Source organism: Motacilla alba, chromosome 1, assembly GCF_015832195.1.
Source record: "Motacilla alba alba isolate MOTALB_02 chromosome 1, Motacilla_alba_V1.0_pri, whole genome shotgun sequence".
Taxonomy (NCBI): Eukaryota; Metazoa; Chordata; class Aves; order Passeriformes; family Motacillidae; genus Motacilla; species Motacilla alba.
In genome coordinates, this window is record NC_052016.1 from 48,719,652 (window position 1) to 48,745,883 (window position 26,232).

Here is a 26,232-nt window from a genome sequence, read left to right on the forward strand (position 1 = left end):
TTGTCATGCATACTATTATTATTATTTCTTGGCTGTTAAAATTATATTGTATATGTATAGCTTTAAACTAAATCTGCAGTATCTCAGTTATATGTCTTAGATTTGGTCAGTAACTTTTTTAAACACATACAGTTTTGCATTTAAAATCAGGTCACTGAGAAACAAAGGCAACGTTCATTTTACTTGTAACATAAACGTAGCAAAGAAAAGACATTTTATTGTTTGGACATTAAACAGGCGTTTAAAACTCTTCAGGAAAAAACCACAGTTCATGAAGCTTGACAGCTGATTTATTTCACTTGAAGCTTCAAAGAAGGGATTTCTAGCTTCCAAAGGACCAATTGCCTGATGGATTGTCATGTACATCAAAGAAGGTTGTAAGAGTAAAAGGTAAACTGACAGGAATCAAATTCAAGTCTAACAGAGCTTGAATGATACTGTGTGCTTTTATAGGGTAAGGCTCAATTTTTGATCTCCCTAGAGCAGTGACCTAGAATTTATCCATATCTTTAACATGCCCCAACAAGATAGATGTTTGCTTATCATCAAAGACAGCTTTGTATAGATGAATCCTGCTCTGTACCCGCCTTCTGCCTTTACCTCCTTTTTCTAAAAATGTCTACAGCTGTGCAGGCCAGTGAGTTCTACTTCAGTCTGCAGTGATATTCTGACTTGATAACATTTGAAAAACCCTATGCATATATGCATTGGAGCTTATTGTAAGGACTGCATTTCTAATTAAAGCTTAGCATTGAAAATCTACCCTAATACACCTTAGCTCTGGGAATTCACCTCTGAACAAGACTTGTTCTGTCAGCATGTATTTGAGTATTTTTTTAAATGGTGCTGATTCTTTCAGCATAAAATATAAGTGATTCAGGTATTTTTTTTTTTTCTTAACAATAAAAAGTATTTGAAATTGAAATGATAGCTCCATTAACATATTTGAGGTGATACTGGAGTTGAGCAACTCTCTTTAGTAACTAAAGTTTAGGGTATCTCTTTACTAACTTTTTTTTTTTTTTGCTTCTTTTTGCTTTCCAGTCTGAGATCTAATAAGAGCAGTTTTATTTGCATTTCCTATAAACCGTACATTTTTACTTGCTCTTTTAATATAACTTATTTATTCCACTAAGACCATTACATTAAATACGTAGGAAGTAGTTTTAGTTCAGCTTCATGACACACTCCACATAAACAGAATTATGGTGGTGTTCTTCATACTTATTTTAATCCATCTTCTATTTAATCCAGTGATTTATTTTTTTGGGGTTGGTTAGGTTTTTTTAATTCCTATCTTTGATATCTAATTTTGATGATTTATTATCTTTTATTTACAAGGATTTAATTTTTGCATAAAAGAGGTGTTCTTCTTTGACTAAAAAATCTTATCTGTGTCTGTGGCTGTATAATGCTTTTTAGGTAGTTTTTTCATGCTGCTGGAAGTTAGGCAAATTTATCTTCATAGTCACTTTCAGATATACCATGCCTAGTTTAGAGTCATGTTATGCATGAATTGTAAGGAATTTCTGTGACTTTCTTGGATAAGCAGACTGCCTTGTTCCTCAAATCAGCTACAGTGCTTATGTTTTTGGTTGGTTTCTTAACTGTGAACATCAAAGGACTTTAGCAATAAAACCTTTTTCAGTTTTTAATCTTTTTGCCAGAAAATTTGGTTTGGGAAACAGTGGTCCCCATCTTTACTAGTTTTTCTCATTAAAAAAATAAAACAGGCTAGCAACAATTGCTGGTTTTGTCTCTTCCTCTGGTTTGGAATGCTTGTGGAAGCATGTGATCTGCAGCAATGCATGACTGTTTGATGGCAGAACATGGTTATTAGCTCCAGTTGCATGTGATTCAGTGAAGCTGTAACTGTGTTTTGTGCAACTGAAAAGTTTGCAGAAGATGGCATTTTCCATGCAAAAATAACAAGATGAGTGACAGCAAATTAATAACACTAAAAAGCCATAGTAATGAAAGTTTTATGTAACTTGCCCTTACTCTGAGAAGAAGGTGTGGCTTTCCTAATCTAACAACTGTCTTTTCCTCAGAAGTAACAACACTTGATAACACTTTGCCATTGCTTTTTTAGACATATCACCCTATTCCCAGCCCTCTTTGTAAATATTTTGCATAAAAATGAAATACTTAAGATTGACAGTAAAGGAGGGCAGTCATTTGTCTTGCCAGTGGGAGTTTTGTGTAGAATGGATGCATGATTTTTGCATGTTTCAAACCTTATGGGTAATATAGAACTTTACATGCATGGGACAGCTGCAAAAACAATGTTTTTAATGATCATCTTTTTCTTCAGTATACACTGCAGGCATAAATTTTGCAAGGAGAAGGTTTGCTGAGTTCCTCCTAGTATTATCCAACTTGTGTCACCTGATCTCTCCCTAGGAATTTCCCTGTTTTGATCCTCTTTTATTATGTTTGTATTATCTGGTTTATGGTTGCTAGAGATGAAAATAACAAACATTATTAACTCAATGTAATTCTGTCTTCTGCCTTTAACAAGTTTTTGTCTATTTTGTATTATGGGTAATTAGATATCTGTGAGATATAATATCTGCAGTATAAGACCATGCTCTTCAAAATTAAAAAAAAAAAGGCAAAGAAATACATTCTGATATTCTGGCATTTTATTTTAGTATCTGTGTTTTATTATCAAGTGCTGTTTAGGAAAGTGCACTGAAAAGCATATGTCTTTCACTCTGTGACTGCTGGTTGTGAAGTTCGGGGTTTTCTTCCCTGCAGAGAATTATATTATGACAAATGTTTCAGGTAGCATCAGATGCTTGATTTAAGAATGTAATAGGATTATGACGATTTATGAAATCATTATTAATTGAGCCATAAAGAATAGGTCAAAAGTTCTAAAATGTGGTATCTTTTCTTGTGGGCACTGAATTCTTCTCTTGCTGCTAGTGGTTGGGGCTCGTGATCTTTGCTGACTCACACCTCAAGTCATTCATGGGATTATTAAATTGCTAGCAACTAACCATCCACAGAACTGTTAGCTCATACCTGGCAGTTATGTTGTTTACAGCAGTTAGTTTCAAGTTGAACTTTGAAAAATGGACTCAAATGTACTAGAGAGAAAGAACTCAAAACCAAACAAACAAATGCAGAATGCTAATAGTAGTTGTTTGTTAGAGTCCACTGCTGTGTTTTCCTGTCTTGTTTTAGTTGAGAAGTGATACCAGAAGCTCAGTTTTCTTTTTTTTCTCATACTGGTCATCCACATGTACAATGCTTTTCAGTTAGCATTTGCTCTACCCTCTTGGAGAGCTTGTCGGAGGAGAAGCATCCTGTAATTCAAAGCAGCAACTAGATCTGTACTGGGAAATTTGTATATAAAACTACAGAAGAAGAAAAAAGGAAAAAAAATGATGTTTCCTTTTCCCCCCATCTTTTGTAACAGTGTAAAAGTTTAATTGACTTTAAGAGGTACCAAATTCCATTTTTAATGGTGCATGCTCTGGATGCAATGCTCTATTCAAATAAATAAATTTAAAAAACAAAAAAGTTGCATAGGAACTTTATACATGCCTACAGTGTGTAGAGACAAATCTTGACAATCAGTCTATGGACTTGGTGGTCTCCAGATAAGGACACTGCCTTTTGGAGGTTCATCAGGAATCTGAGAAGGTAGATGTCAGGTTACTCATGATTTCAAGACACTGCTGCTTGTGGTGTGTAATGACGTCTTGAATTTGCTTGGCTCTTCCTGTATTGTTTACTAAATTCAGTCAAGCCACCTACAGTCTGAATCACTCGGATATCTTACATGTCATCTCCTTAATTACTTGAGGTTAAGCTTTCATGTTCAAGAAAGCTCTTTTTGGGGTTAATATTCAACCTACTTTGCACTGAATTCCCATTTCCAACCAGTCTTCTGAATGAAATGACCAAATTCCAAATAAGTCTAAAATTACTTCCAGCATCTCAGGTCTACTACTGCCTTATCCAAAGCAAAGAAAGAACAGGATCTCACCACCACCTTGAGGGCAGTTCTGGGGGTGGATTTTTTTAGTGTAGGCATCATCCCAACAACTTTTCTAGTGCTTGAGTTTGTTGACCCTGTGGAATACATTAGGGACAAGTGTATTTACAAAAGGTGGTTTTATTTTAGATGGGTGGGGAAGGGTTGAGTCCTGAATTAGACTAGAAAACTATTTACAATGGAAAGTGAATTTGCATAGAAAGATTGTATGCTGCTTTTCCACAGTAATTACCTGCTTAGATTTGCCAGGTCTTTTTCCTCCAGCTGAAAGAATGAATTTTAAGAATTAACTTTTTAGATTACTTTCAAAGCAACTTTGCTTAAGGTACTTGTAAGATCACAGGACAGGGTTCTTTGGTACTTGTATTGGATTATTTTTATCTAGAGAAGTTCAATGGTAACAATTTGTGGGAGGAACTCAGCACAATCAGGGTGTGACATGCCTAAAGTGTTTGTTTCAAATATGTTGATTCTGTTCCTACCATTATTTTTTTTTTTTGTCCCTGTTGCATATTTGACAATTTAAACAAATGCCACCTGTTTCCGGAACTCTATTGTTTCTTGACTTCAAGAAATGAATGATTTTATGCTAGTGCTGGGATCCTATCAAGGCTTCAAAACAACATCTGCCCCAGAAAGTGAAGGTTACATTCTAGTGGTCAAGCCCAGAGCTCTTGTCCTTGCTTTGGAAAGGCAAATGGGGCTGACAAATCAGGAAACAAAATAATGGTGCAGTACATTTTTATCTGTTCAGGAGGAAAAGGTAACATAAGATCAACAACAGAGTCCTTGTTGTTTCTCCTTCTGTGGGATACCTATCAGAAGATTGTTGGAATTTGCATGTTTCATTCTCTGTTGACCTTAAGATGAGTGTTCAAATGAAGAAACTGAATTGGGGTGGCTGATGCAGTTACTGCCATTTCTGTTTGTCCTACCTTTCTTCTGTGTCAGGAGTAGCTGACAGTAGGAGCTCTCCTATGTCCCTGCAGTTTGCATCCTAGTGTACTAACAGAAGCTAAAATTCATGTTAGTTCATTTTACTGTATTAGACTGCAGACTGTGGTGTCTCAGATACAGCTCTTACTGTGCACAGAAAGAGGTTGAGGCAGGCAATGGACAACAACAGCTTTGTAGTCCTGGTACATTCTGCTAAGGAGTTAAAATGAGTCAAAATTTGATCTGAACAGCTGAGTAGATGAATGGACAAGTCCATGCCACTCACAGAGCAATATGAAGTAGCTTTTGTGTCTCTCTGATATTTCAATCGCCTGGATTCTTGAAGGTGTATTCTACTTTACTGTATTTGTTGCACACCTTCAACATCCCTCTTTTCCTCTCCTTTGTCATTTACCTTTGTTATTTCTAGATTTGGACTTCCCAGTGAAAGCATGAATGCCCTTAGGGAGGCAGTCTGAGGACTGGAGTGTTGCTTTATAGAGTTGTTTTGAAAATAATGAGTATGTACTATTGATGCATATAATACACTTCTAGTAAAATGGCATAACATTTTAGAGTTTTCAGGATAGCATACCTCTTGAGAAATAGGAACTCATTTTCAAAACAGATAGTAGTTTGATAAACTCAGTTTTGAGATATTCATCTTCAGGTTTGAGCAAGTAAGATAAAGGATTTGTACTTTCTGAAATCAAAATGTTTAGTATGGTTTAGAGTTTTAAACACAGGGAACTTTTTGATCCTTTGAAGCCTTAAATTCAATTAAGCAATTATAGCAGACCTAACATCTGTTGAAATATTTGGTGATATTTTTTCTAAACTCTTCCACTATCCAAGCAATAAATGCAGAAACTTTTAAAATCAGAAAAACAGTATTAATGATTCTCAGTTGCATTCTGAATATATTGCTTTTGGTTTTACTTCCCCTATTTCAGCACTCATAAAGAGCCACACACAAATAAGGTTTGTACAGCTGGGAAGACTAAAACATCAGGATTTTTTCCTTCACCTAAAGTATGGATGGGCCTCTAAAGAATTGGGGATTGGCAGGCCTGAAATGTAGTCATAATTACTTCTAATTCCTTTGTTTATGGAATGCTATGATTTAATATTACTTTTGCAGCTTAACATTGCTGCAAGCAATGTTGTACATTGCACAGTGGCTGTTTCCTATGTTGTCTTGTTATTCAGCTGTTAAAAAAAAACTTGGGGTTGAAGCAGCAATTTTTACCTTAGAATGAAAAATTTGTACTCAGTACATTTATATCACAACTCCACAACTCTTTCTACTGGGAGGGAGAGCAAGAGAGGACTGTAGTCTGATTGTATCAGAATCCATCTTTGAACTTAACTATTTCTGAATATTCCATGTTTTTTAGAGCTGTTCTTCCTCTGACATGTGATAGGAAATCAGTCAACTCAGGCGAATCCAGATCTGTTCAAGTCAAAGGTTAATGGTCAATTTAGTTGAGGTAAAGATTAATTGAATGAAATTAACTTTTCTGGAATGCTGTTTGTTTTCAACAGGGGCCAATTCAAGCTGCTATTTTTTCAAAGTAGGTCTCCAGCAGCACTTTCAGATCACTTTGTACCTGTTAGACAGAATCTGATGTATTAAATATTGTTCCCCACACCCTGCTGAGTTCGGCAGCTGTGGAGCTCAGCCCCACCACTGTGCCTGTGGCTCCATCAGGTGAAAAGAGAGGCTGATTTCTCTTTGACAGGCACAATAATGTAAAACCCTATTTTGTAGTGTGGCATAGAGATGGATTATTTCTTAATGATCACTTATCTAAACCCTTATCTCTTTATTCTGTGAGAACATGGCATATGCTGTGAGAAATGGTGTATTTGTTGTGACTCGTCGCAAAAGCCTCCACCCCTTCACAGAACTGTAGAAGGGGACAGACAAGAAAAGAGTCATTTGTAGACAGGTTTTGATGTAGTGCTCTGTGCGAGCACATGACTGCTTGAGAGATCCTTCTCATGTTGCTAAGAAAATGAAATAAATTACTTAGATGATTTAAAATGTTTTTGCTGGCACTCCAAGATGCCATGTTTGAGAAGAGGTGCTCTAGGCTAGTAGAGTCTAGAATGAACTTTTTCTACCACATCTCTGCCATGTTGAAGAATTCATGCTACACAAGATAGGTAAATTTTCCAAATTGAATGATGTGTTTTCAATACTTGTACTACTTTTATAAATAGAGTAGAACACTAACACAGGGTAGATATGCAGCTGTATTTTTAATTTAGTGTTAACAGTGTAATGGTGGTAGTGGAATTATTCTTTGGTGTGGATTTGTTTTTGTTTTGTTTTTACAAATATGCTGAGGGATAGACAGCCATTATGAACTTTAAAAAGCTTTCAGGACTCTCTGAAGTGTTTTGCTCTTGCTTGATCTATTAAGAATTTTCTACTTGTATTTGCTTTGTGAGCTTCTGCATGAGTAGGGCATGGCAGTTTACTGATATTAAGTCAAGTAATTGGATTTCTTTAAAATGTGTAACATTGCATGTCTTCAGGTTATCTCTCCAAGTACTGTGTTTGACAAGTGTTGACTGTAAATCTGGCAATTCTAGATAACCTGACTTTCTTGCAAATCTTCTTAGTTTGTATATGAACATGTAGTTTTCTGCGTAGGCCTCTGTTGAAAAGTAGTGGAGTGGAAAGTATAAATATATTGGCTCAAAGAATTGTTTTAACTTTTCTACAAGGCTTGTATTTGTATGTTTAAATATTTGTGACATGATAGCTACTTTTTATAGCAAAGAATTCTCAGATATGACACTGTTTGTAACTGGATTTAGATGGTTACCCTGGTGGAGGTTTGTTTCTGTAAAGAGGAAAGGATTTTTACTTCTAATAGCTGCCCTGTACTTTATGCTTTACCTATGTTTAGGAAAAACTTCCGAAAATACCTTGCTATATTTGCTCATTAAGTTTTGCAAAGTGAAAATACTCTTGAGTTAAAATTGCTTCATATATACCATATGAGGCAATTTTAACTCAAGAGTATTTTCACTTTGTACATGTTGTACTGTCCTGCCAAACACATCTTGCAGAGCTTTGGGCTTCAATTAAGTTCAGATCTTGATTTGGTGCCTTTTATGGTTCTCATATGGCCTGCAGAGTGAGGCACATGTGTGTGATGCTCAGGCAGGAGATTCCATTCTTGCTGTGGAATCGCTGGCCTCTTCTGCTGGTTTGTCTCACCTTTATAGTGTGGCAAAACCCAAATGCACCCCAATGCAAACCCCAAAAGCTTTGTGGGGAGCACTGCCTGGAAACATACAGGGATCAAATGCTATAAACCAGGAGAGGTCAAACAGGGAAACTGTTGCTGAATATCTGATAGTTTCATTGTTGGCTTTGTTTTCATGGGGAATTTGCAACACTTACTACCATCTCTCTGTCCTAATACTGTGAAGAGCCAAAATGCTCCTAATTATGATGTGGAGCAAAAAATTACCATTGAATTTACTCTTGAGTTTGCAATGCCTTAACTCAAATGAAATAAAGTGAAACCTTAGGGTTTCTTTACTTTTAGTAACATGTATTTGAGTAACTGTGCCCTGATGCATTGACAGCATGTAGTAGAACATGTGATCATATTTGTAGAAAAATACATATACCTTGAAGCATAAATTTGGGCATAAAAGGCTTAATTTGTCATTTTTCTTCCTTATTCATTTGTGTAATTTCTTTGCAGAAGCTTTAAAACAGGCATTTTTCAATTCTGTCTCTTTGCTGTTGTCATATTTTTTCTTCCTGATCTATAATTATTTTTTTTGGCAAATTTGGATTTCCTTATGTGAGGTAACACACTTATTTTCAATAATTAAAAAAAAATTGGCTAAATACCCTTCCTCACAGCTCAAGGATGGAATTGCCACAGGAAACAAGATTACCACTGAAACTTGTGCTTCCTGAGAGATACTTCAAAATCTGAAAGATCATGGTAGTATTTGATAAAAAAAGCTTTGGATTAAGTCCTTACAGACTAATTATGAAGCCAATAGTAAGACTGTTCACTTATTGAGTCTGAAATAGCTTCACATTGTCTGCTCATCTTAAGACTATCTTGATTGTATCACAAGAACAGTACAGACCAGACAGGGTTGTCTGTACCTTAGTGTGCCTTGCCGTGATGGAAGTCTTTAAGGAAATTAGTAGTTTTTTGGATTGTAAATTTAAACCACTGTCTTCTGGCAGAAATCATTGTCACTTTGAAAGTGTATTTCTATACTGCGATATCTTAATGTAATCTTTAAACCTCTACACTTGAGTTTTTTGTTTCATCCTATGTCCTTTACTACTAGAAGTGCATTTCATTGTATTATAGGAAGGTTCAAGTAACTTTTTTTACTGTTCTTGTGGAGGCTGTGGTAAATGTAAACACAGAAAACAGGAATGCATAAGGTCCTTATTACAGATCCATAAAACCTGATACCTAGATTAGGAAGGTAAGAGGAACCAAATGGAGAGGATAAGGCAGCACATACAATAATAATTTCCCAAATTTGAAATGAGATTGAAACCTCATGAGGAAATGAACCATTATCTTGATATTCTAGCTTCTTTTTTCACAATGGTATCTTCTAACATAATTCATCTCTTGACACCAATACTCAGCTTAAACCCTATCTGACATGCTGCAAGCTTGCAAACTGGAATTTACATAAATACTTTAAGGATTTTTCTTAAACCTTAGCAAAAGAAAGCAGTTGCTGCATCTCTTCTATTATCTTGGGAATGATACTCAGAAGGGGACAAAATAACTAAGATAAACATTGATTTCAAATTCTGTACTCCTCTCCTATTTTGTGGTCTTTTCTGCTTTCCCAGTAAATATTATTTATGGTACAGAGCTCATTCTTCCAAGATCAAGTTTCTCCAAAAATGTTGTCATTTGGAAAGTGAGGGAAGATGACTTAGGGTAGAAATAGCAGAAGAAATAACAGTAGGTAAAGAAAATAGAAAACCTGAGCAATAATTGGGAATCAGACATGTCAGACATATGTCTTATTGTCCAAATATAGCTTTTCTGAAAATGTGTTTTAAAAATAAAACCAACAGCTGTTTTCTGTAGGAAGATGTTGAAGTCATCCTGCACTACTGTTTTTTAAATTATGTTACAAAGGTGCTCCAGCCCAATCAACATTAGTTATAAAATGTTTTGACACTAATACAATACTCTGCTTGAAGTTCAAGGACATTTCACGTTTTTCACATTTTGCATAAATTATTCGTTATTCATATTTGTAGACTAAGGTGTTGATCCTTCAGCTTGTTCCCATTGGGCTCAACTGTAATTCCCTCTAAAGCTCTAGGTAATTGTACACTTTTTATGTTTTATTGGTTTAATTCAGTAAGAAAAATAGGGGGAAAAAAGGATCATTAACAAATCAGTCCAGGTCATGACAGTGGTAAAGGAAACCTCTGTTGTATAAAATAAGGCTCCATTTAAATTCATAGCCAACATATTGAGAGACCAAGATAATGACAGGCTTTGGGAGTCTTTTTTCAAGACAGTCCTTCTCTGCATTCCATTTTGTAATGTGAAAACTTGCCATAGCGGTGCTATTTGAGACATCCAATTTAGTTACCTACTGATAGACATTACGGATCCTCTGTAGCTGTAATGACATCCACAACTCTTGTTAAGTAGAAATTACTGAGAAAGCAGACGATTGTCTCTTCATACCTGTTGTGGCCTGTCAGTGTTACTCTGAAATATTTGAGTTTTTCTGTCTAAAAGGAAGCTTTCTGTGGCTAATCTTGTCCTACCTACTGAACCTCCCTATCACCACCACCTCACATACTTTTTCAATATGCCTTAAAACCACAGAAGGAAGGACAGAAATTTTATTTGCTGTTGTGATTTGTTGAAAAACTGTTGTTGCTGCAATAAATGCTAAAAAATGCTAAATCTGGAAATACAAATGTTAACTGACAACTACTTAGTAATATATTTACTGTAATTTTAGATTTGGAAAAGAAAACCTCTTCTTCCAGCCTTCATGGATCTTACATTTATTCTGCTTTCTCACGGAAGTCTAGTAAGCAAATGTTAATCCTTAGAAAATTTCCTTATGGGCCATTGGTCTATCTTAAATTCTGTTTCAGTGGTGTATTATTTACAGGAAAAAACTACCCTCTAGACTATAGCTGCAGTTCATGCTCAAGCATGAATTCAGGCCAGCTATCACAAGTCTGTGCTAGGTATGACCGGTTCTGGAGGATGTGCTTGACTGACCTTCCTGCCAAAGAGTACTGGGAGCAATGTGCAGCACAGTCCTGACAGTTCCTCAGTCAGATCAGGAAGACATAAGGAAATCTCTGACAGTCTTGCTCATTTTTGCCTTTCATACAGCAAGGTGTCATAAGAACATGTGACATATATCTATACATATTATTTTTTCCATGCTGGCATTCACATATCTGAAGATGGTGGTGATATCTGCTCATAATGCAAAAAATTCTTGTTTTGTGTACTTTAGAGTATGTAAAAATTGTCTATGCATCATTTAAGACTGAATGTATAAATGGAAATTAAAGCAACAGTCCACAGAAAAGAACATTCAGTTATATTGTCTTCCACAGTAGCTTTTAATTTCTGTCTTGGGTTGAACATTACCTTCCAGACTTGTCTTTATGTCTTTCGGTTCGGTATTGGTCATGCAAAGGTATTATATGTGTCATACACTGTGTCAGCCTTTTGTCATTAAATGTAGATGATGTCATATCTATTGTGTGTGCCATTTAGTGGTACAGTGTAGCACTGTACTCTTAAATATTAAGCTAAGGTTGATAGAGTAGCTTCAGTGATTTCCACAGACATGCTATTTTAAGGTGATACATTCTCTACACAAGTATATAGCAAAAACTTCATAAGATTTATTATGTGCATTTTTTTTCCTATGAACAACTGGGTTGATTTCAATGCAGTAAACCAGATTCTACATCAAATTTAATTTCCTTTTTAATTATCTGAGTGTAGTTCTTTGTGGAGCTGTACCATGTGTTTGAAATGATAGGGGTATTGAAAAAAAAAGAATGTTGTTGATCTACACCATTAATGTTTAAGCTGTTGGTACTGTTAGTTTGTTTCTTTATGCAGCAAATTAATTAAAAGACTTTTCAATTAAAAGTAAAGAGAATAGCTTTTCTCTTTTTTGGTAAATAAAATAATGGGAGCCCTTTCTCCTGAACAAGGGAAATTTTGCAGCTCGTTGTTGAGTTGGGAACACTCCAGAGAGAGCAGCTGGCAACCTATTGTGACTGTGATGAATGAAACCACAAGTGTATATCTGGGTACACATTCCATTGTTTTTGCTTATTGGGCATTGCTTTTCACAGACATCATTTCCATCATGATACCAAATTTATCTTACAAGTCCTTTTGAGTAGCCCTTAAATAAAAAGCAGACTGTAAAACTGTTGTGATTTTTACGTCAATATCGCCTAATAACTTAGAATAAAATACTGAGTCAGCACTTCGTCTTCCTTTAAATGTCCCACCAATAACAATAATTCTTTATGAAAATAGCTAAAAATGTCTTTTATATGTTAGGCTGCATATTGTACTTCATATTACTGGTGTGTTTTCAGAGTTTATTCCTTATTAACATATTCCCATAACATTTCCTCTTGCAAAATACTTGACTCTTCTTCTTCCCACCCCCTTTTGTATTTACAAAGTTCACTTTAATTCTTCTGTGTCTATTCTGATTAAAAAGAAGTAGATTTTAAAAATGTCGTAGCATTACTAGGAAAAGATTGTGAGGCTGATGTGTAAAGCTTGACTGTCCTGAGAGACAGTAGGCTGCATCTGACACAGACAGGTGTGATTTCTAAATCTAGTTTACAACTGCATGAAAGCACGTCAAATTGTTATTGTTGAAATATCTGTTTGTTTCCTGTTGAGAGCTGTGAATCCAGAGTTAGATGTCTGTACCTTGTGCCCAGGCTTTGTGCTGCGATCCTGATGAGAGTGCTAGTTGTGGAAGGGAAGGACACCCCTGCCCAGATCTCCAAGGTGCCCAGTGCCCTGTGGGTGAATTGCCTGGGAGGTGTCACCCCCCTCGGTGACCTCTGCCTTCAGCATCCCTCTGTCTGCCCAGCCCCAAACTGAGGTGAGGCAGAGCTGCTGCTTCTCTGCAACCAGAGGGCTCTGTGGGAGAAGGGGGGAGAAAGAAGGAAAAGGATAATCTGGAAAAAGAGGAGCAGTGTTCTCTTTCCTTCCCTACCCTTCCCCCTCCCACTGCAGCTTCTAGCACAGCCAAAGTTCTCTAGGGACAGATCCTGGCATTTAATGAGGCCACACTGAGTGGGTGTTGTATGGGAAGAAGGATGTAGTATCATGAAAGACAGTACTGCAGTAGTCAGAGCTGTTGTAGGAGAGCTTGTGTGGGTAAAGCCTTTCTTGGTATATGTGGTGGCATTACAAGAGAGAAGAACCATTGGGGTCACCAGAGATGTTCATGTTGCAGAACTCTGTACTGGGTGTGTATCTTTCACTATGCTCTGAATACACAATGCACAAGTTCTCCCTGTGCACCTCCTGAGCTGGGGAAGGACATCCCATGGCTGAATGTAGGGATGCATGTGGATGTTGGGCAGCGAGCATCACAGATGTAGTCAGTTTTGATGTAAAGGTGTCTCTGCAGTCAAAGTCTCATAAGATCAGGGGGATGGTTTGTCTTAGAGCTGCTGAAGAGTGTAGGGTCTGTGTTCTTAGTGAAACTGACCTTTGTAATTTCCCCAAAGATGAGCCAATGGGGAGGAAAAGATGGAGACAATTTCTCAGTTTTCAGCTGAGGCACTGTACAGGTGACAGACTAGTACCTTTGTATTAGTGTTAAATATTCAGGAAAATATTGATTTCCACACTTACGGGACATATTTTATATGCTTTTTTCCTGTGGCTGACCTGAATTTATTTAAATCCTAAACAAAGGTTTCCACTTTGAAACTAAAAAACTCTCTGGTTCAGCCTTAAAATTTGAAAGATTAATCAAAAGCTTCTCGTACTAGCTTTTGTTTCGGGTTTCTTTTTCACTCCCCTTCTTCCTCCCCACCACCCCTCCACATCCTCATAGTTTAGCCATGTCTGTCTGGCTAATTGTTTTTTTTAGATTTTAGTATTTCATATTGGGACTTAGATATTCTTGAGTGTAATGCTCTACAGATTCCTAGCCAGATATAACCAACCAGTTTATCATCTTATTTCTTTACCTGCAATTTTTTTTTCCCATGGGATATTATGAGCTGACTAAGAGATTGGGTTAATTTGGTGGATATCATACTGAAAACCTTGATAGCGACATAACTGGCAAAATCTTCTGACACTTGTATTCTCAGGGAAAAATATTAAAAGAAAAGATTCAAGCCCCAAGTAGATGGATGTTTAACTTACCAAGTGTATTTGGATTAAACCAAGAACTCATAATGGGAAAAAATAATTTGTCAGCACACAGCGACTTAGAGGTCAGGATATGCAAGTGTAGCATCATAGTTACAAAAGAAAATAGCTATGTAATTTCTTGCAGAAGAAATTGGAACAAACGGCGAAGTGTTATTCAACTGTAAAAGTTAAGAGAGAGAAAGGAGAATGCAAGGGTGACCTCTGCAAGGTATAAAGAATAGAAATTATTTGGGAATGGTCCAAAAACTAAGTAGCAGTTCCTGAATGCAGACAAGGCAGCTAAGGCAAGCCAGATACTAGTTTCTTCTTAAAGGATCTATTCCAGTACTTTCTAGAAAATGAGCTTATTTCCTTAAATCTTTTTTGAGATGTCTTTTTTGACAAAGCCATATTATTGGAGACTGACACCAAAAATATTTAAGATGAAAAAATAACTAAGAGGTGGAGTTCCATTAGCATACTGTCAGTGCTATATGTTCGTTAACTATGAAGAGTTTTTCAGTCCTGTTCTTTTGAGAAAATCTGAGTTTTGTTTCCATGTTTGTTTTTTACCTCTTTCATAATGATTGAGATTGCCTCAAGTTTATTGTGAGAAACTGTATTATTTAGCAATCTGTATTCTGAGTTCAGAGCTTTAAACCACAACATGTAGCATCCTGTCATTGGTAGCAATTACTGCTAGTTGCATCAGGAGAAAGTAAAAACAGATACTTCGCTCTCTTCACATGGTTGTTCTCTGGGATTTTCACCTATGGGACTGTGATGATGGGTCTGAGTAACCACTATGCCCTTGAGAAAGTAATACAAATGAAAAGAAATATTTTTCTAGACAGGTTTGTACCACTTGCTTACATGAGAATGAAGTCTTAAGAGTTTTCAGAATGTTTTCCTCTTTCTTGCCCTCTTTTAGGGGTTAATTCTTGTATTATGTTTCCATTGACTTTGCTTCAGCCCTTTGACTTCTATTTGAAAACAATTTTGAGCAAAGACTCTGTCACAGTTGTAACAGAATTCAAAGCTTATAAATCAATCATCTGTTTGGGTCACCTGAGACCTTGTCCTTGTAAAACATAAAGCCAAAGAGCAGTTAAATCTATACACTTGACATTTCTTCTAAAATGTTGAGTTTCAAATATTTACCCAAATATTTTTCATAGTTCTTTCAAATACTTGTTCTCCCACCTTAGTGGGAGAAACTCAATTATTTTCTTTCTGCTCTTAGTATGCTAAAGTGAATTTTGTGGCTGAAAGCAGAATTCTTCTGTTTTGAGATTGGTCTTTCCATGTTTCAGGAAATTCAGTTTGCCATATTCCATTTAAAAATTATTTTTAAAATACATATGACTCTTTAAACTCAGGTTCTTTTTCTTTGCTCTTGACCTGCTGCCTGCTTCAGTATATCTCGTTTAAGGCTACTGATTACATTGCAGTATAAGAGAAATATTTTATCACTGTACCTTCAATCCAGATAATGAACTCACCTGGTCTTAAAATCTCATTTTAAGCAGAATTTTTCTTTGTTTTCCTTTCAGCCCAGTCATTGAAGGAGTTTGCTCGGCTTCTGATTGCTGTTGAAGAGGAGAGAAGACGACTGGTAAGTTTGCTGGCAGTAATCTTGCATTGGACCTCTGCTTGAGTAAAATAGTACCTTTTTTTCTATTCTCCCGGAAGTGATTTTTTAAAATTTTTATTTATGTAGTAGGGGTTAAGTACATCATAAGAATTATTTGGAATTATTTCACAAAGCCACAAACTACAGCTATTTTTATTAAACTGTTCAACCAAAGTCATTTGCATTGATTTAAAAATTGTTTTAAATGTTTTGTCTCAATTTCCTACCTTCCTTCTCCCTGACCCAAAATAAGCTTTGAATCTTGATGTACCTTTCCCTTCCTGCAAAAAGCTTATACTGGAGATGTAGATCTGTATTTGTATTTAATGAAATACTCTTGAATGTTGTCCAGTGAATGTATGTTAGTAATTGAAGAATTTGAGAAGTAAGTGATAGGAAAAGAAAGCAAATTCATCACCCAAGAGAAACTCCTGTGGAATACATTATGGATCAGTCTGTCTGGAGTCACCCATTGATACAGTGTCCTTATGCCATTTGAATCTGCAGTTTGCTTTGATTTTTAAATTTATATTCAAATATAGCTTTGTTACAGAAGTTTTAAGTGTATTTTTATGGAAGTATTTAAAAAAATCCAGGTGAGCAATGAAGCTATTTTTGTCCTTCCTTGGGAGTCAATCATGAATAAAGGAGTGAGCTAAGAATTAACATCAGTAGGGGAAATTTTAAATATCATGAAAGTTTAACTCACTCTAATCCATTCAAAGATTATCTCTGTGCCAGTTTTTCTTTCTCTTATGGGTACTTAGAACATTGAGCTAAGGCTTTTATGACTCAAATTGGAATAAATTTACTAATTCAGAAAAAAGTTTATATAAATTTGTCTTGACCTAGAAATAAATAGTCATAGAATTTCTCTCCCACTATTTCTGTTTCTATAAATATTTTAAAATGGCAAAGTCATAACATTTATTTAGTACAGTTGCCTAGCTAATATTACTTAAATGTATAAAAGTAAAATAATTTTTTTACTTCATGCAAAACATTTTTCCTGGGTAGCTGGAAGAGTGAGGTGACTGTTCTATATTTACCACCTTAAAAGTTGGTTAGCAGAACACTTGTTAGTTCCTTAAACAATGTTTTAAAATTAATAGCTTTCCAGTTTAAGTTAAAGATTGTTATGAGCTAGCTAATAGTCAAAAGAAAAGCAATGAATAGATGAGGGTTTTATTTTTCAACCTTGTTAGTCTTTCATAATATGTAAAAAAAATTCCTATTATTTTCTCTCTTTTCTTTCTCCTCTTTTTTTTTTTTTTCCCCTCAGAGGAGTTGCTACCATTTTCAGTTTTAGAAGTCTACGCCCTTTCTTTGGTTTATAATTTGATCTTGCCATATAGTGTTTTTGTAAAAGATGTAAGAAGGCTGTTAGCATAAAAGAAGAAAAAAAATATTATTAAGAGAAAAAAAAAACCAGTCAGATAGAATAATATGTTTTGTTCTATATCACTATTATTTCCATAGGAATGCATGGATTGTATAGCTGAGTGTAGTAGGTTGAACCTGGTTGGATTAGTGGTGCCCACCAAAGCTGCTGTGTCACTGCCCTCCTCATGTGGATAGGGGAAAGATAATACAAGGGAAGGCTCATGGGCTGAGATAAGGGCAGGGGAAGATCACTTGGCAATCACTGTCATGAGCAAAACAAACTCGACTTGGGGAAATCTGTTTAATTTAATGGCAAATCAGAGTAGTGTAATAAGAAGCAAAACCCAAATCTTAAAGAACTTCTTCTGCCCCTCCCTCTTTTTGAGGCTTTACTTTAATCGCAGTTCTCTACCTCCTCTCTGCCAGTGGCAGAGAAGGGCAGAGAATGAGGGCTGGTGCTCCTTCCTCCCCATTGGGGGGACTCCTCACACTCTTCTCTTGCTCCAGTATTGGTCCCTCCCTTGGGGGACAGTCTCCACAAAATTCTCCAACATGAGTCTTTCCCATGGGCTGCAGTTCTTCATGACCTGCTCCAGCGTGGGTCTTTTCAACAGGATTGAGTCCTCCAGGAACAGGCTGCTCCAGTGTGGGTTCCCGCAGAGTCTTCATGTATGGAGAAGCTGCTCTTGACAGGAAATTATTTGTATCCACCTTTTTGCTCAGTTTGGAATAACCTTCACTTCCCATTCTCTGTCCAGAATGAGGACATTGAGGATGCACAGTTTTCTTGGTAGTTATATTTGCATAAGAAAATTTATCAAACTTAGAATTTCTCTACGTTTAAAATGTTTGAGCTACTGTTGGTGGAATTTGTTTAATTATTACTGGAGTAAAAGTATCACCTTTGTCAAAGATGTAGATTTTTTATTCCCCAGTTTCTTACTGAAGTCTTCTACATGTCATCATGGAATCCAGAGGTCCCTATGAGGATCAGTGTGGCAAATAGATTCCTAGTGTAAGGTTTTTGCTTGAAAAACTTGTAATTTAACTGTGAAATCTTCAGAGCACTTTTGCTTGCTTCTGAGGAAGTTTGGAGCATTATGCATACACTAAGATTTTTCTGCTGGAAGCACTTAAAGTCAGCCAATTTGCAGCTTAGTGATGAAATTAAACCAAGTTCTCAGCTGATGGGAAAGCTTGAGACATGGCATGCAGGTCTTTAAGAATTTAATTTCCTTCTGTGTAAAGAGAGAAAACATGCAAAAGTTATTTTAAAAAAGTTTGTTCTTTTTGACATTTTGTAGAAGGCTTGGAGAAAAACATCCAGGCAATGTTGTGGCTATTTTTGGATACACTTCATCATACTACTTTCAACTTTCTTTTACTTTCTTTTAATTGTTGTAGCATGTGATAGTAAATGACACTATTGTATCAGTGAATGCAGGATGTATGAGAACATGGAGTGACAGATATTAATTTTGCATACCAGTTAATGGCCTTGTTTCCCTGCCTTGAACTTTATTTTGTTAAATTATGCACATACATATAAGTGCATTAATGAGGTTTGAATATGAAAAGTATAAAAAAGTATATATTAATGTGACCAATTTATTTATAATCTGATGCCTATTAAATTCTTCATAAGTAAAATTATATTTTGTCTTAGTGAACACAATGTTGGAGTGCTTGTCCACTGAATGAATAAATGAAGTGTTTCCAGTGGTCAAGGAAATAGTTTGAGAAGGTGCTTAGCAAGTCTTCTCTCCTTCTTGTATAAAGAACCAGAAGAACCAGATTTTTTTTTTTTATTCAGAAGAAGCTAATGAAACAAGACATTATGAAGAGTATTATTAGGAAAAACACTGAAGTATAAAGTCAAATGAAACTGTGTGGCACATAAATATTCTGTTTTGTAAGGCTTTGTGGCCAATATTACTGGCAGCTGTAATAATATGGTGATTATTGCAAGTCAGCTTCTTTTATCCTTGTCTTTTATTTCTTGATGATAGAAAATTGACGATTAGTCAGAAAAAACAGAGGCCATGCACCACACATTTCCCCTTTAAAAGAAAATAAAGGAAAAAGTAACTAATGAGATAGCTTCTTTTATGATGTACAGCCTTAGGTTTTGATGAAGTCTGTCATTTTGTGGTGGTGTTAATTTAGTGATGCTGTTGGTAAATGGTGCATTAAAAAAACCTCCAACTAAACAGCACTACTCTTGGGCTTCACATGTGCTGTAAATAGAATTACAAGTCAGATTCATCCCCACTGCATTTCCAATGACTTCAGCAGCAAGCCATCAGGGATGTAAAATAATCACCTCTATTTCCTAGTGTTTATTAGGGAACAATAGAGTTGCTATAATTTAATCCCATGTGAATGTTTGAATCTTTATCAAGGGAACTTAAAATAATTTCCCTCCTCTTTCACTGAATTTGCATTTTTTTCTGTTAAATAAGTGATATATTTTATTTTACAGATTCATATTTTATTTATGCTTCCTATTAATTTTATATTATTTTTTAAATTAATAACAAACAGAAATGATCTGGGAGTAAAATAAAATGCTACTTCCTTTTCCTCTTGTAAGGTTATTCTGTGTTGGCATCAGTATAGATGAACTGGTTCATGCTACTGGTCCTAGAGATCCCCTATGAGTTTGAAGCATTGAATGAGTTCTCTTTAGTGTTGATTTTATCTTGCTGGAACTCCCTGATTATTTCTGAGAGTTTACTAAATCCAAGACTGAAATAGGCTCTTAATTCTTAAATTCCTTGCTATTTATCCAAGTTTTTTTTTTTTTTGGTTGTTGGCAGGTGATGAATGGCCACAGAGCTTTTTCTCTCTGGCATCAAGAATCAGTGAGATTCCTGACCAATATTAAATACTCCAGGGGATATATAAAAATTCTGAAGTGAATAGTTTTCTACTAAGCTTGGTGAATATTTTTCTTTATAAAGTCTGCTTTTTTTTGTGTCTAATAATCTTCATGCTTCAGACTGTGGACTTTTTTTGTATTAACTGGATGTTCTCATTGTGGTTCTGTATTTGCCCTCACACAAGGGGTCTGATGCTATCTGCTTTCAGGGAAAGCATCAAAATATTCAGTTTCAAAAGCTGCAATTGAAGAAAAATAAATGAGCTGTTAAAACTGGCTATCCATGGAATGGTACATAAAATCAGATACTGAAGGGCACAGCATGTTGTTGAGCAGAATTAATCTTTTCCTTATAATGTAAAGTGCACTACAGATTCCATCAGAAGAGTAAGCAGTCTCCTATCCACAGGGGCAGCTTATTTCTCAGTTTATACAGGGGAAAAATAACATTGCATGTACTAGCACCCTGAGACTGCAGAACAAACACCTGGCACTTTGTTTTGCATGCTGTCTCTCAAATTGCAAAAAAATAGTGTTTGATGGTGTTTTGATATACTTGGTAACTGATTTCAGTGTTTTTCACCTCTCTTGCAAGATTTGGCATTTAAATTAATCTCCTTGGTAGGATTCTGCCAGGAAGAATACTGAAAGTGTATTACTATAAGTGAAAGAAAATGCCACAAATAAAAGGACTTCTTTGAAGCTACAACTGGTTTCTGTTTCTTTATTTTTGTTGTTCCTCCTACTCTGTCTCCCCCCACTATGTTTGCTGTTTAAAATTAATTGAAAGCACCTGGGTTTAGTGAGTTTGAGTTTTTTCCTTATACTTAAATGGCTGTACATCATATTGAGTCATTAAGGTAGCATGGACTGTTTTCTTAACTAACCTCTTTGGAAAGACTTTCTGAATTTCTGCATAAGATTACTAATTTGGAAATACCTCTTTGAGGTTTCTCTTCTCTTTGAGAAGGATCAGTAAATCAGTACTGAATTTTTAAATTTTCTTATAAAAATAATTTTTACGTGCATTTATCTATTTATTTTTTCACCTTTTCTTCCTCCTATTTCATCCCAGGTATAGCAGAGAACATATTTGATATTAATTACAGAAAAAAATCTGTGTCTTTGGTAAGGGAAGTTCTGCAAGATAGAAAAATACTGGTTTCAATGGTTTTGGGTTCTTTTGTTTTTTTTGTTTTTTTAACTATCAGCTTACTGTCCTCTGACAGGATAAGTTTTAGAAATCATTAGGAAAATTACTGGAAACAAATAGCATGCTTTCACAAACCTTTCTAGGGAGTCACCATTTTGAATACTTGCTATAAGCATTTCTGGCCAGAAAGTATTATGTAGACTACAAAAGATACAGAGGAAGGCAACAAGGAAAGCTTAACACCCAGAAGCTGAGAATGAGAAGACTGCAAGGAGGTCTCTTTGATTAGCTTTAATTCAAACAAGTTAGATCAACGTTATTTGGAGGCCTGTGACTCATTAATTGAAATGACATAGCACACTTGAACTAATCCTCAGCAACAGGTTAACACTTCAGCCCTTGACATAGATTTTTCTTCCTTTTTTTTTTCCTTGCTGATACAGTTGTCAGTCTTACTTTATAAGGATAAACAAGAAAAAACATTGCAAAATTACTTGGAGTAATTTTTGTGGAAACAAGAGTGTGCTGAGTAGCATTGCGTGGTTTTCTGCTGGGTTTTAACTCTGGAATGGCTGGAGGAAATGTGCTACATAAAATTTTATCTTATTAGCAGTTTGCAGAGCCAGCTTTGCCTTAAATCTGTCAGCCTTGTGTTACCTCTTTATATTAATTGCATATCTGTAGAGTGTAGACCTTTTGAGAAAAGGTCTTCCTGTTGTGCTGGTACAAATGTTTTTGTGTCTGTGTGGTGAACATAACTGGAGAAGTGATCCAGCTGGAAAAGTAATTCCTCTCACACTAACTTTCTATTACTTCCTTCCCATCACTGCAGTGCACACAAGGAAAATGAAGACCTTCAGGGCCAGAATTACTATCCAGAAGATAGTAATTACTTTGGTATAATTGCTGTCAAAAATATACTAGAACTGTACCTTCATTTCCCTGCAGATGTTATCTCTGATCATTCTAACTCATACATGAAATCAGGAAGTGATAGGCATATTTCTGTCATGCAGACTTCCTAGAGAGCAAATCTGCAACATGATTGTTTGGTGAGTTCTTGTTGAGAGGGAACTCTCAATGCAGCTTTCCCTCTTGCCCTGTCTTGGGCTTGAAGAAATCCTGTTTGCTATCTTTCTCTGCACCACTTAAGTATGAAAATACACATGTTCAGTGGACATTTCTTAGCATTTGTGCTCAGTTAAAAAAAACCCCAAAAACAGAGTAATAAAAGGAAACAGTTCATGTTCTGTTATCATTAAGGTAGTTTAACATATAACATCTGTATGTATTTCTGAACTTTTCTCAGATAAAGAATACATAGTAGGCCAGACAATTAGGAGATAAAATTATGCGTGCTTTTAGTACAGAGGATTAGCTAGCTTTTCCAGATAACACTGCATCACCTTTCATAATTGTACACTTGGTACGTTCCTAATTTCTTTTAGTCTAGTTCTAATTTCTCCAATAATATTCGTGACTTAAATTAATTTCTTCCTTTTTATTTTGTGGAAATTAAGAAAAAACAGTCATCCTGGGACATTTGAGTATGATAAGTTTTAGAAGATCAAACTGGTCTCAATAGAAATAAATTGCAACTAGTCTCTCTCACATCCCTGTAACTGCCATCCTCTGGAACTGAAAATACAGGTCCGTATTTTCTTTAACTTTGCAGAAGGTACTTCTGGAATCACTGTGTTGTGACAGAACAATACTATTAATTTAGAATATGTTCAGAGTTTTATGATCATGAAGTCAACTGAGAACCTACTGTTCATGTATTGCTCTGTATTTCTTAGCAGCTCTCTATGTTTTTCTTTTTCTTTTGAAAATGTGAGTTATTTCCTGTTGATATGAATGTCAAGAGTGCAGAACCATATCATCTGCAGAGCCTTTTGCACCCTGTGCTCCTCATCTTGGGCCTAGATAATTTCATTGCCTGTAAATCTGCCTGTTGAGCAGGAAAGCAATTTGACTGTTTTTAGAGACAGTCCTTGCTGATTTCCAAGATAGTTGTCATAGAGTTGATTTGTGACAAAGTTATTTTCTTATGGTAAGTAACTTTATAAGAGGTGTGAAAATGTAGATCTCCTATGTTGATCTCTGCTGTTGTTTTGGCTGGATAGTTGGCACCAAAGAGTGATCACTTGTCTGTCTTGATAGGGCTAAGAGGCTGTCTTGATAGGGCTAAGAGGGAAAGACAGGAGAGTGGGAATAGGATAATTGTTCAAGAGGAAAGGAAAGGGGAACAGAGATAAGGGGATTTATAAGATTCATGTACATTCTTTACCATCTTACATAAACAGTGTTCCAAGCCTTAATAAGAAGGCTTTGGTAATTCACTGTCCACGTAGTGTTTGCTTTTCAGTCTTCTGCAGAGAATGCAAATTAAGAAAATCTTATTTTAGAAAATATTTTTAAGAAACAAAGTGTGTTGCAGGACATTAGTGTAATTAGTTGTTAGCTATTACAGTTTCTCCTGCTTCTTATATTCAAGAGGTGTGTATTTGTATTTGCCTCCATGTGGATATACAATTAGAGAAGGGTTTGGGTTGGAAGGCATCTTTAAGACTGTACTCCAACTCTCCCTGCTGTGGCAGGGAGACCACCCACTAGACCAGGTTGCTCAAAGCCCCGTCCAGCTTTTGACACTTCTGGGGGTGGGGCATCCACAGTTTCTCTGGGCAACCTATGCCAATGTCACACCACCCTCAAATTGAAGAATTTCTTCCCTATATTTAATCTAAGCCTACCCTCTTTCACTTTAAAGATATTCCCCCTTGTGCTGTCACTACCTGTCCTTATAAAAGGTCTCTCTCCAGCTGTACCTTCCAGCATTTTTCAGTGAGAACGTTCACAAAATGAGATTGCTTGCTATTTCCAGTTTTGAAGAGTGTCATGGAGAGAGATATGAGATGCTGTCTTCATTAAAAGTACAAAATGAAAGGTTAGTTGGAAAGCCTCTTGCTACTTGTCATTTTATAAATCTAATTTGTTCTCAATTCATATGTTCATTCAATGCAAGCATTTCACTGCATGTAGTATTGCATTGCATAAGAGCAGTTCCCAAAGTTTTGAGAAGCATTCTGTGAGTAGTGTGGCTGGAAAGAATTTATTTTAATGACGTTTTAGTCTTCACAGAAATGTGGTAGTTCCAATTTTAGTTTGTAGATTCTTTTGCTTCCACCACAGTCACTAAGTGTCTTTTCAGATGACTGTTGACAGAGAAAAGAGAAAGAAAGATGTTTGCACTTTTAAATGAGTATTTTAAAGGAACATGATTTCTGGATCAGCCAACCTTATAGCCTTTAAGTTTTATGCATTTATTTTCTGACTACATAGGAAGGGAATGGAGCTGATCATAGAAGAGGATATGTGTTGTACCCATTATTAGCTTGTAATCATGTCAGAACATGCTGCTACCTGACATGCTACCACTTTCTTAATTTTTTTAATGGATTCTGAATTTATCTGCAATTCTCCTGGAGGTATGAAAAAAGGTGCTTCATTCCTACAAACTTAGTTTTGAATTTTCCTTCATTTAGTCTGATCTCTGTAATGAAACTGCTGTATTTGCTGTTCTTTTGTAATGTCCTGGGAAATGTGATTTAAAACAGAAAACAATACAAGCACTTTGTGTACCAAAGGGTGTGTAGAAACAAATATGCCTTTATTTAAACCAAGCAAACACCAGCCAAACAAGCCCCCACCTTTTCACAAGGAAGCAAACTATTCTCCCTTAAGCAATCTGTGTAATCTTCATGGGCTCATAGCTGTGTAACATACAAAGGTGTTTTATAGAAGTATTCTCTTTTGGATGTTTTGTTAATATTTGCAGAACACTTAGGTTGCCTTTATTATACTTTTCAAATGTCTGCAGAGGCTTTAGTTACTGTTATTTTGAGAAGCTTTCTCAGATGTATCTCCCAGAGCAAGTGCTTTTGCTTTGAGCTAAGACTGAAACAGATTAGCAGTTTTGTCTTTTTTGGCAGCCATGCCAGTTTATTATGTACCCACTTCACAAAACTGACCTGGCTAAAAGCAAAACAAATGAGATATTTACTGGTAATTTTTTAACCATGTTGCAGCAGACTGTTTCAGTGTAACAGCACCAGAGGACAGAAGAAGAAGTCAAAAATAGGATGAAGGGGCATTTCAAGATCAGCAAGCTGCTTAAGCTAGCGTGATCACCAAAATAAATGACTACAAATCTACTTCATGGTGCAATATTTGTTGCAGTCCTGCTATTACAACTAGTTGCGGTCAGGGAAAGAGATTATTTTTCTAGTGTTAAAAGGAAAATAGAGTAGAAATCTGGAAGCCATGGTCACATGGTCCTGAGGAAAGTTTTGAAGTATGGGGCCACGGAGTCTGGTAGCCTTAAGGATTAAAATATTGTGAGAGCTACTTCTTTGGATAGCTGTTCTTTAGTAAAAGCTATTTTTCAAACAGTGTTGAGTTATGTTTCCTTGCTGGATTAAGTGGAGGTGGCCCATCCACCTTGGCAAAAATTGTTAAAATATTGACCCAGTTTGTTGTCATGTGACATGTCATGATGTGATCTCATGGAGTTGATGTGAAATTCCTCCTGGAGTCCAAGTGTCACAGTCAGTATGGAGTGGTCTATGGTGAGCCAAAGCCTGCAGCAGGGTCTGGCATTGACCTGAGTCTCACGGCCCTGGGCCAGGGCCAGCGCGGAGCTGTGAGGTGGCCGCACACAGGGTCAGCCCAGGCCTGCCTGTCTGGCACCGCTCCTGTGCGCGTCCCGGCAGTCCTGACAGCACTGCCCCACAGCTGCTGTCAGACTGC

The 26,232-nt window shown here is 36.2% G+C and overlaps 1 protein-coding gene across 1 annotated transcript in view; it reads left to right on the plus strand.

Moving 5' to 3' along the window:
• ARHGAP42 (Rho GTPase activating protein 42) overlaps nucleotides 1-26,232 on the plus strand; it is a 138,829-nt gene that overhangs the window by 31,897 nt on the left and 80,700 nt on the right. The window contains exon 3 of the mRNA XM_038130094.1: nucleotides 15,927-15,988. Coding sequence (XP_037986022.1) covers nucleotides 15,927-15,988 — 62 coding nt within the window. The remainder of the gene's footprint in view (nucleotides 1-15,926; nucleotides 15,989-26,232) is intronic.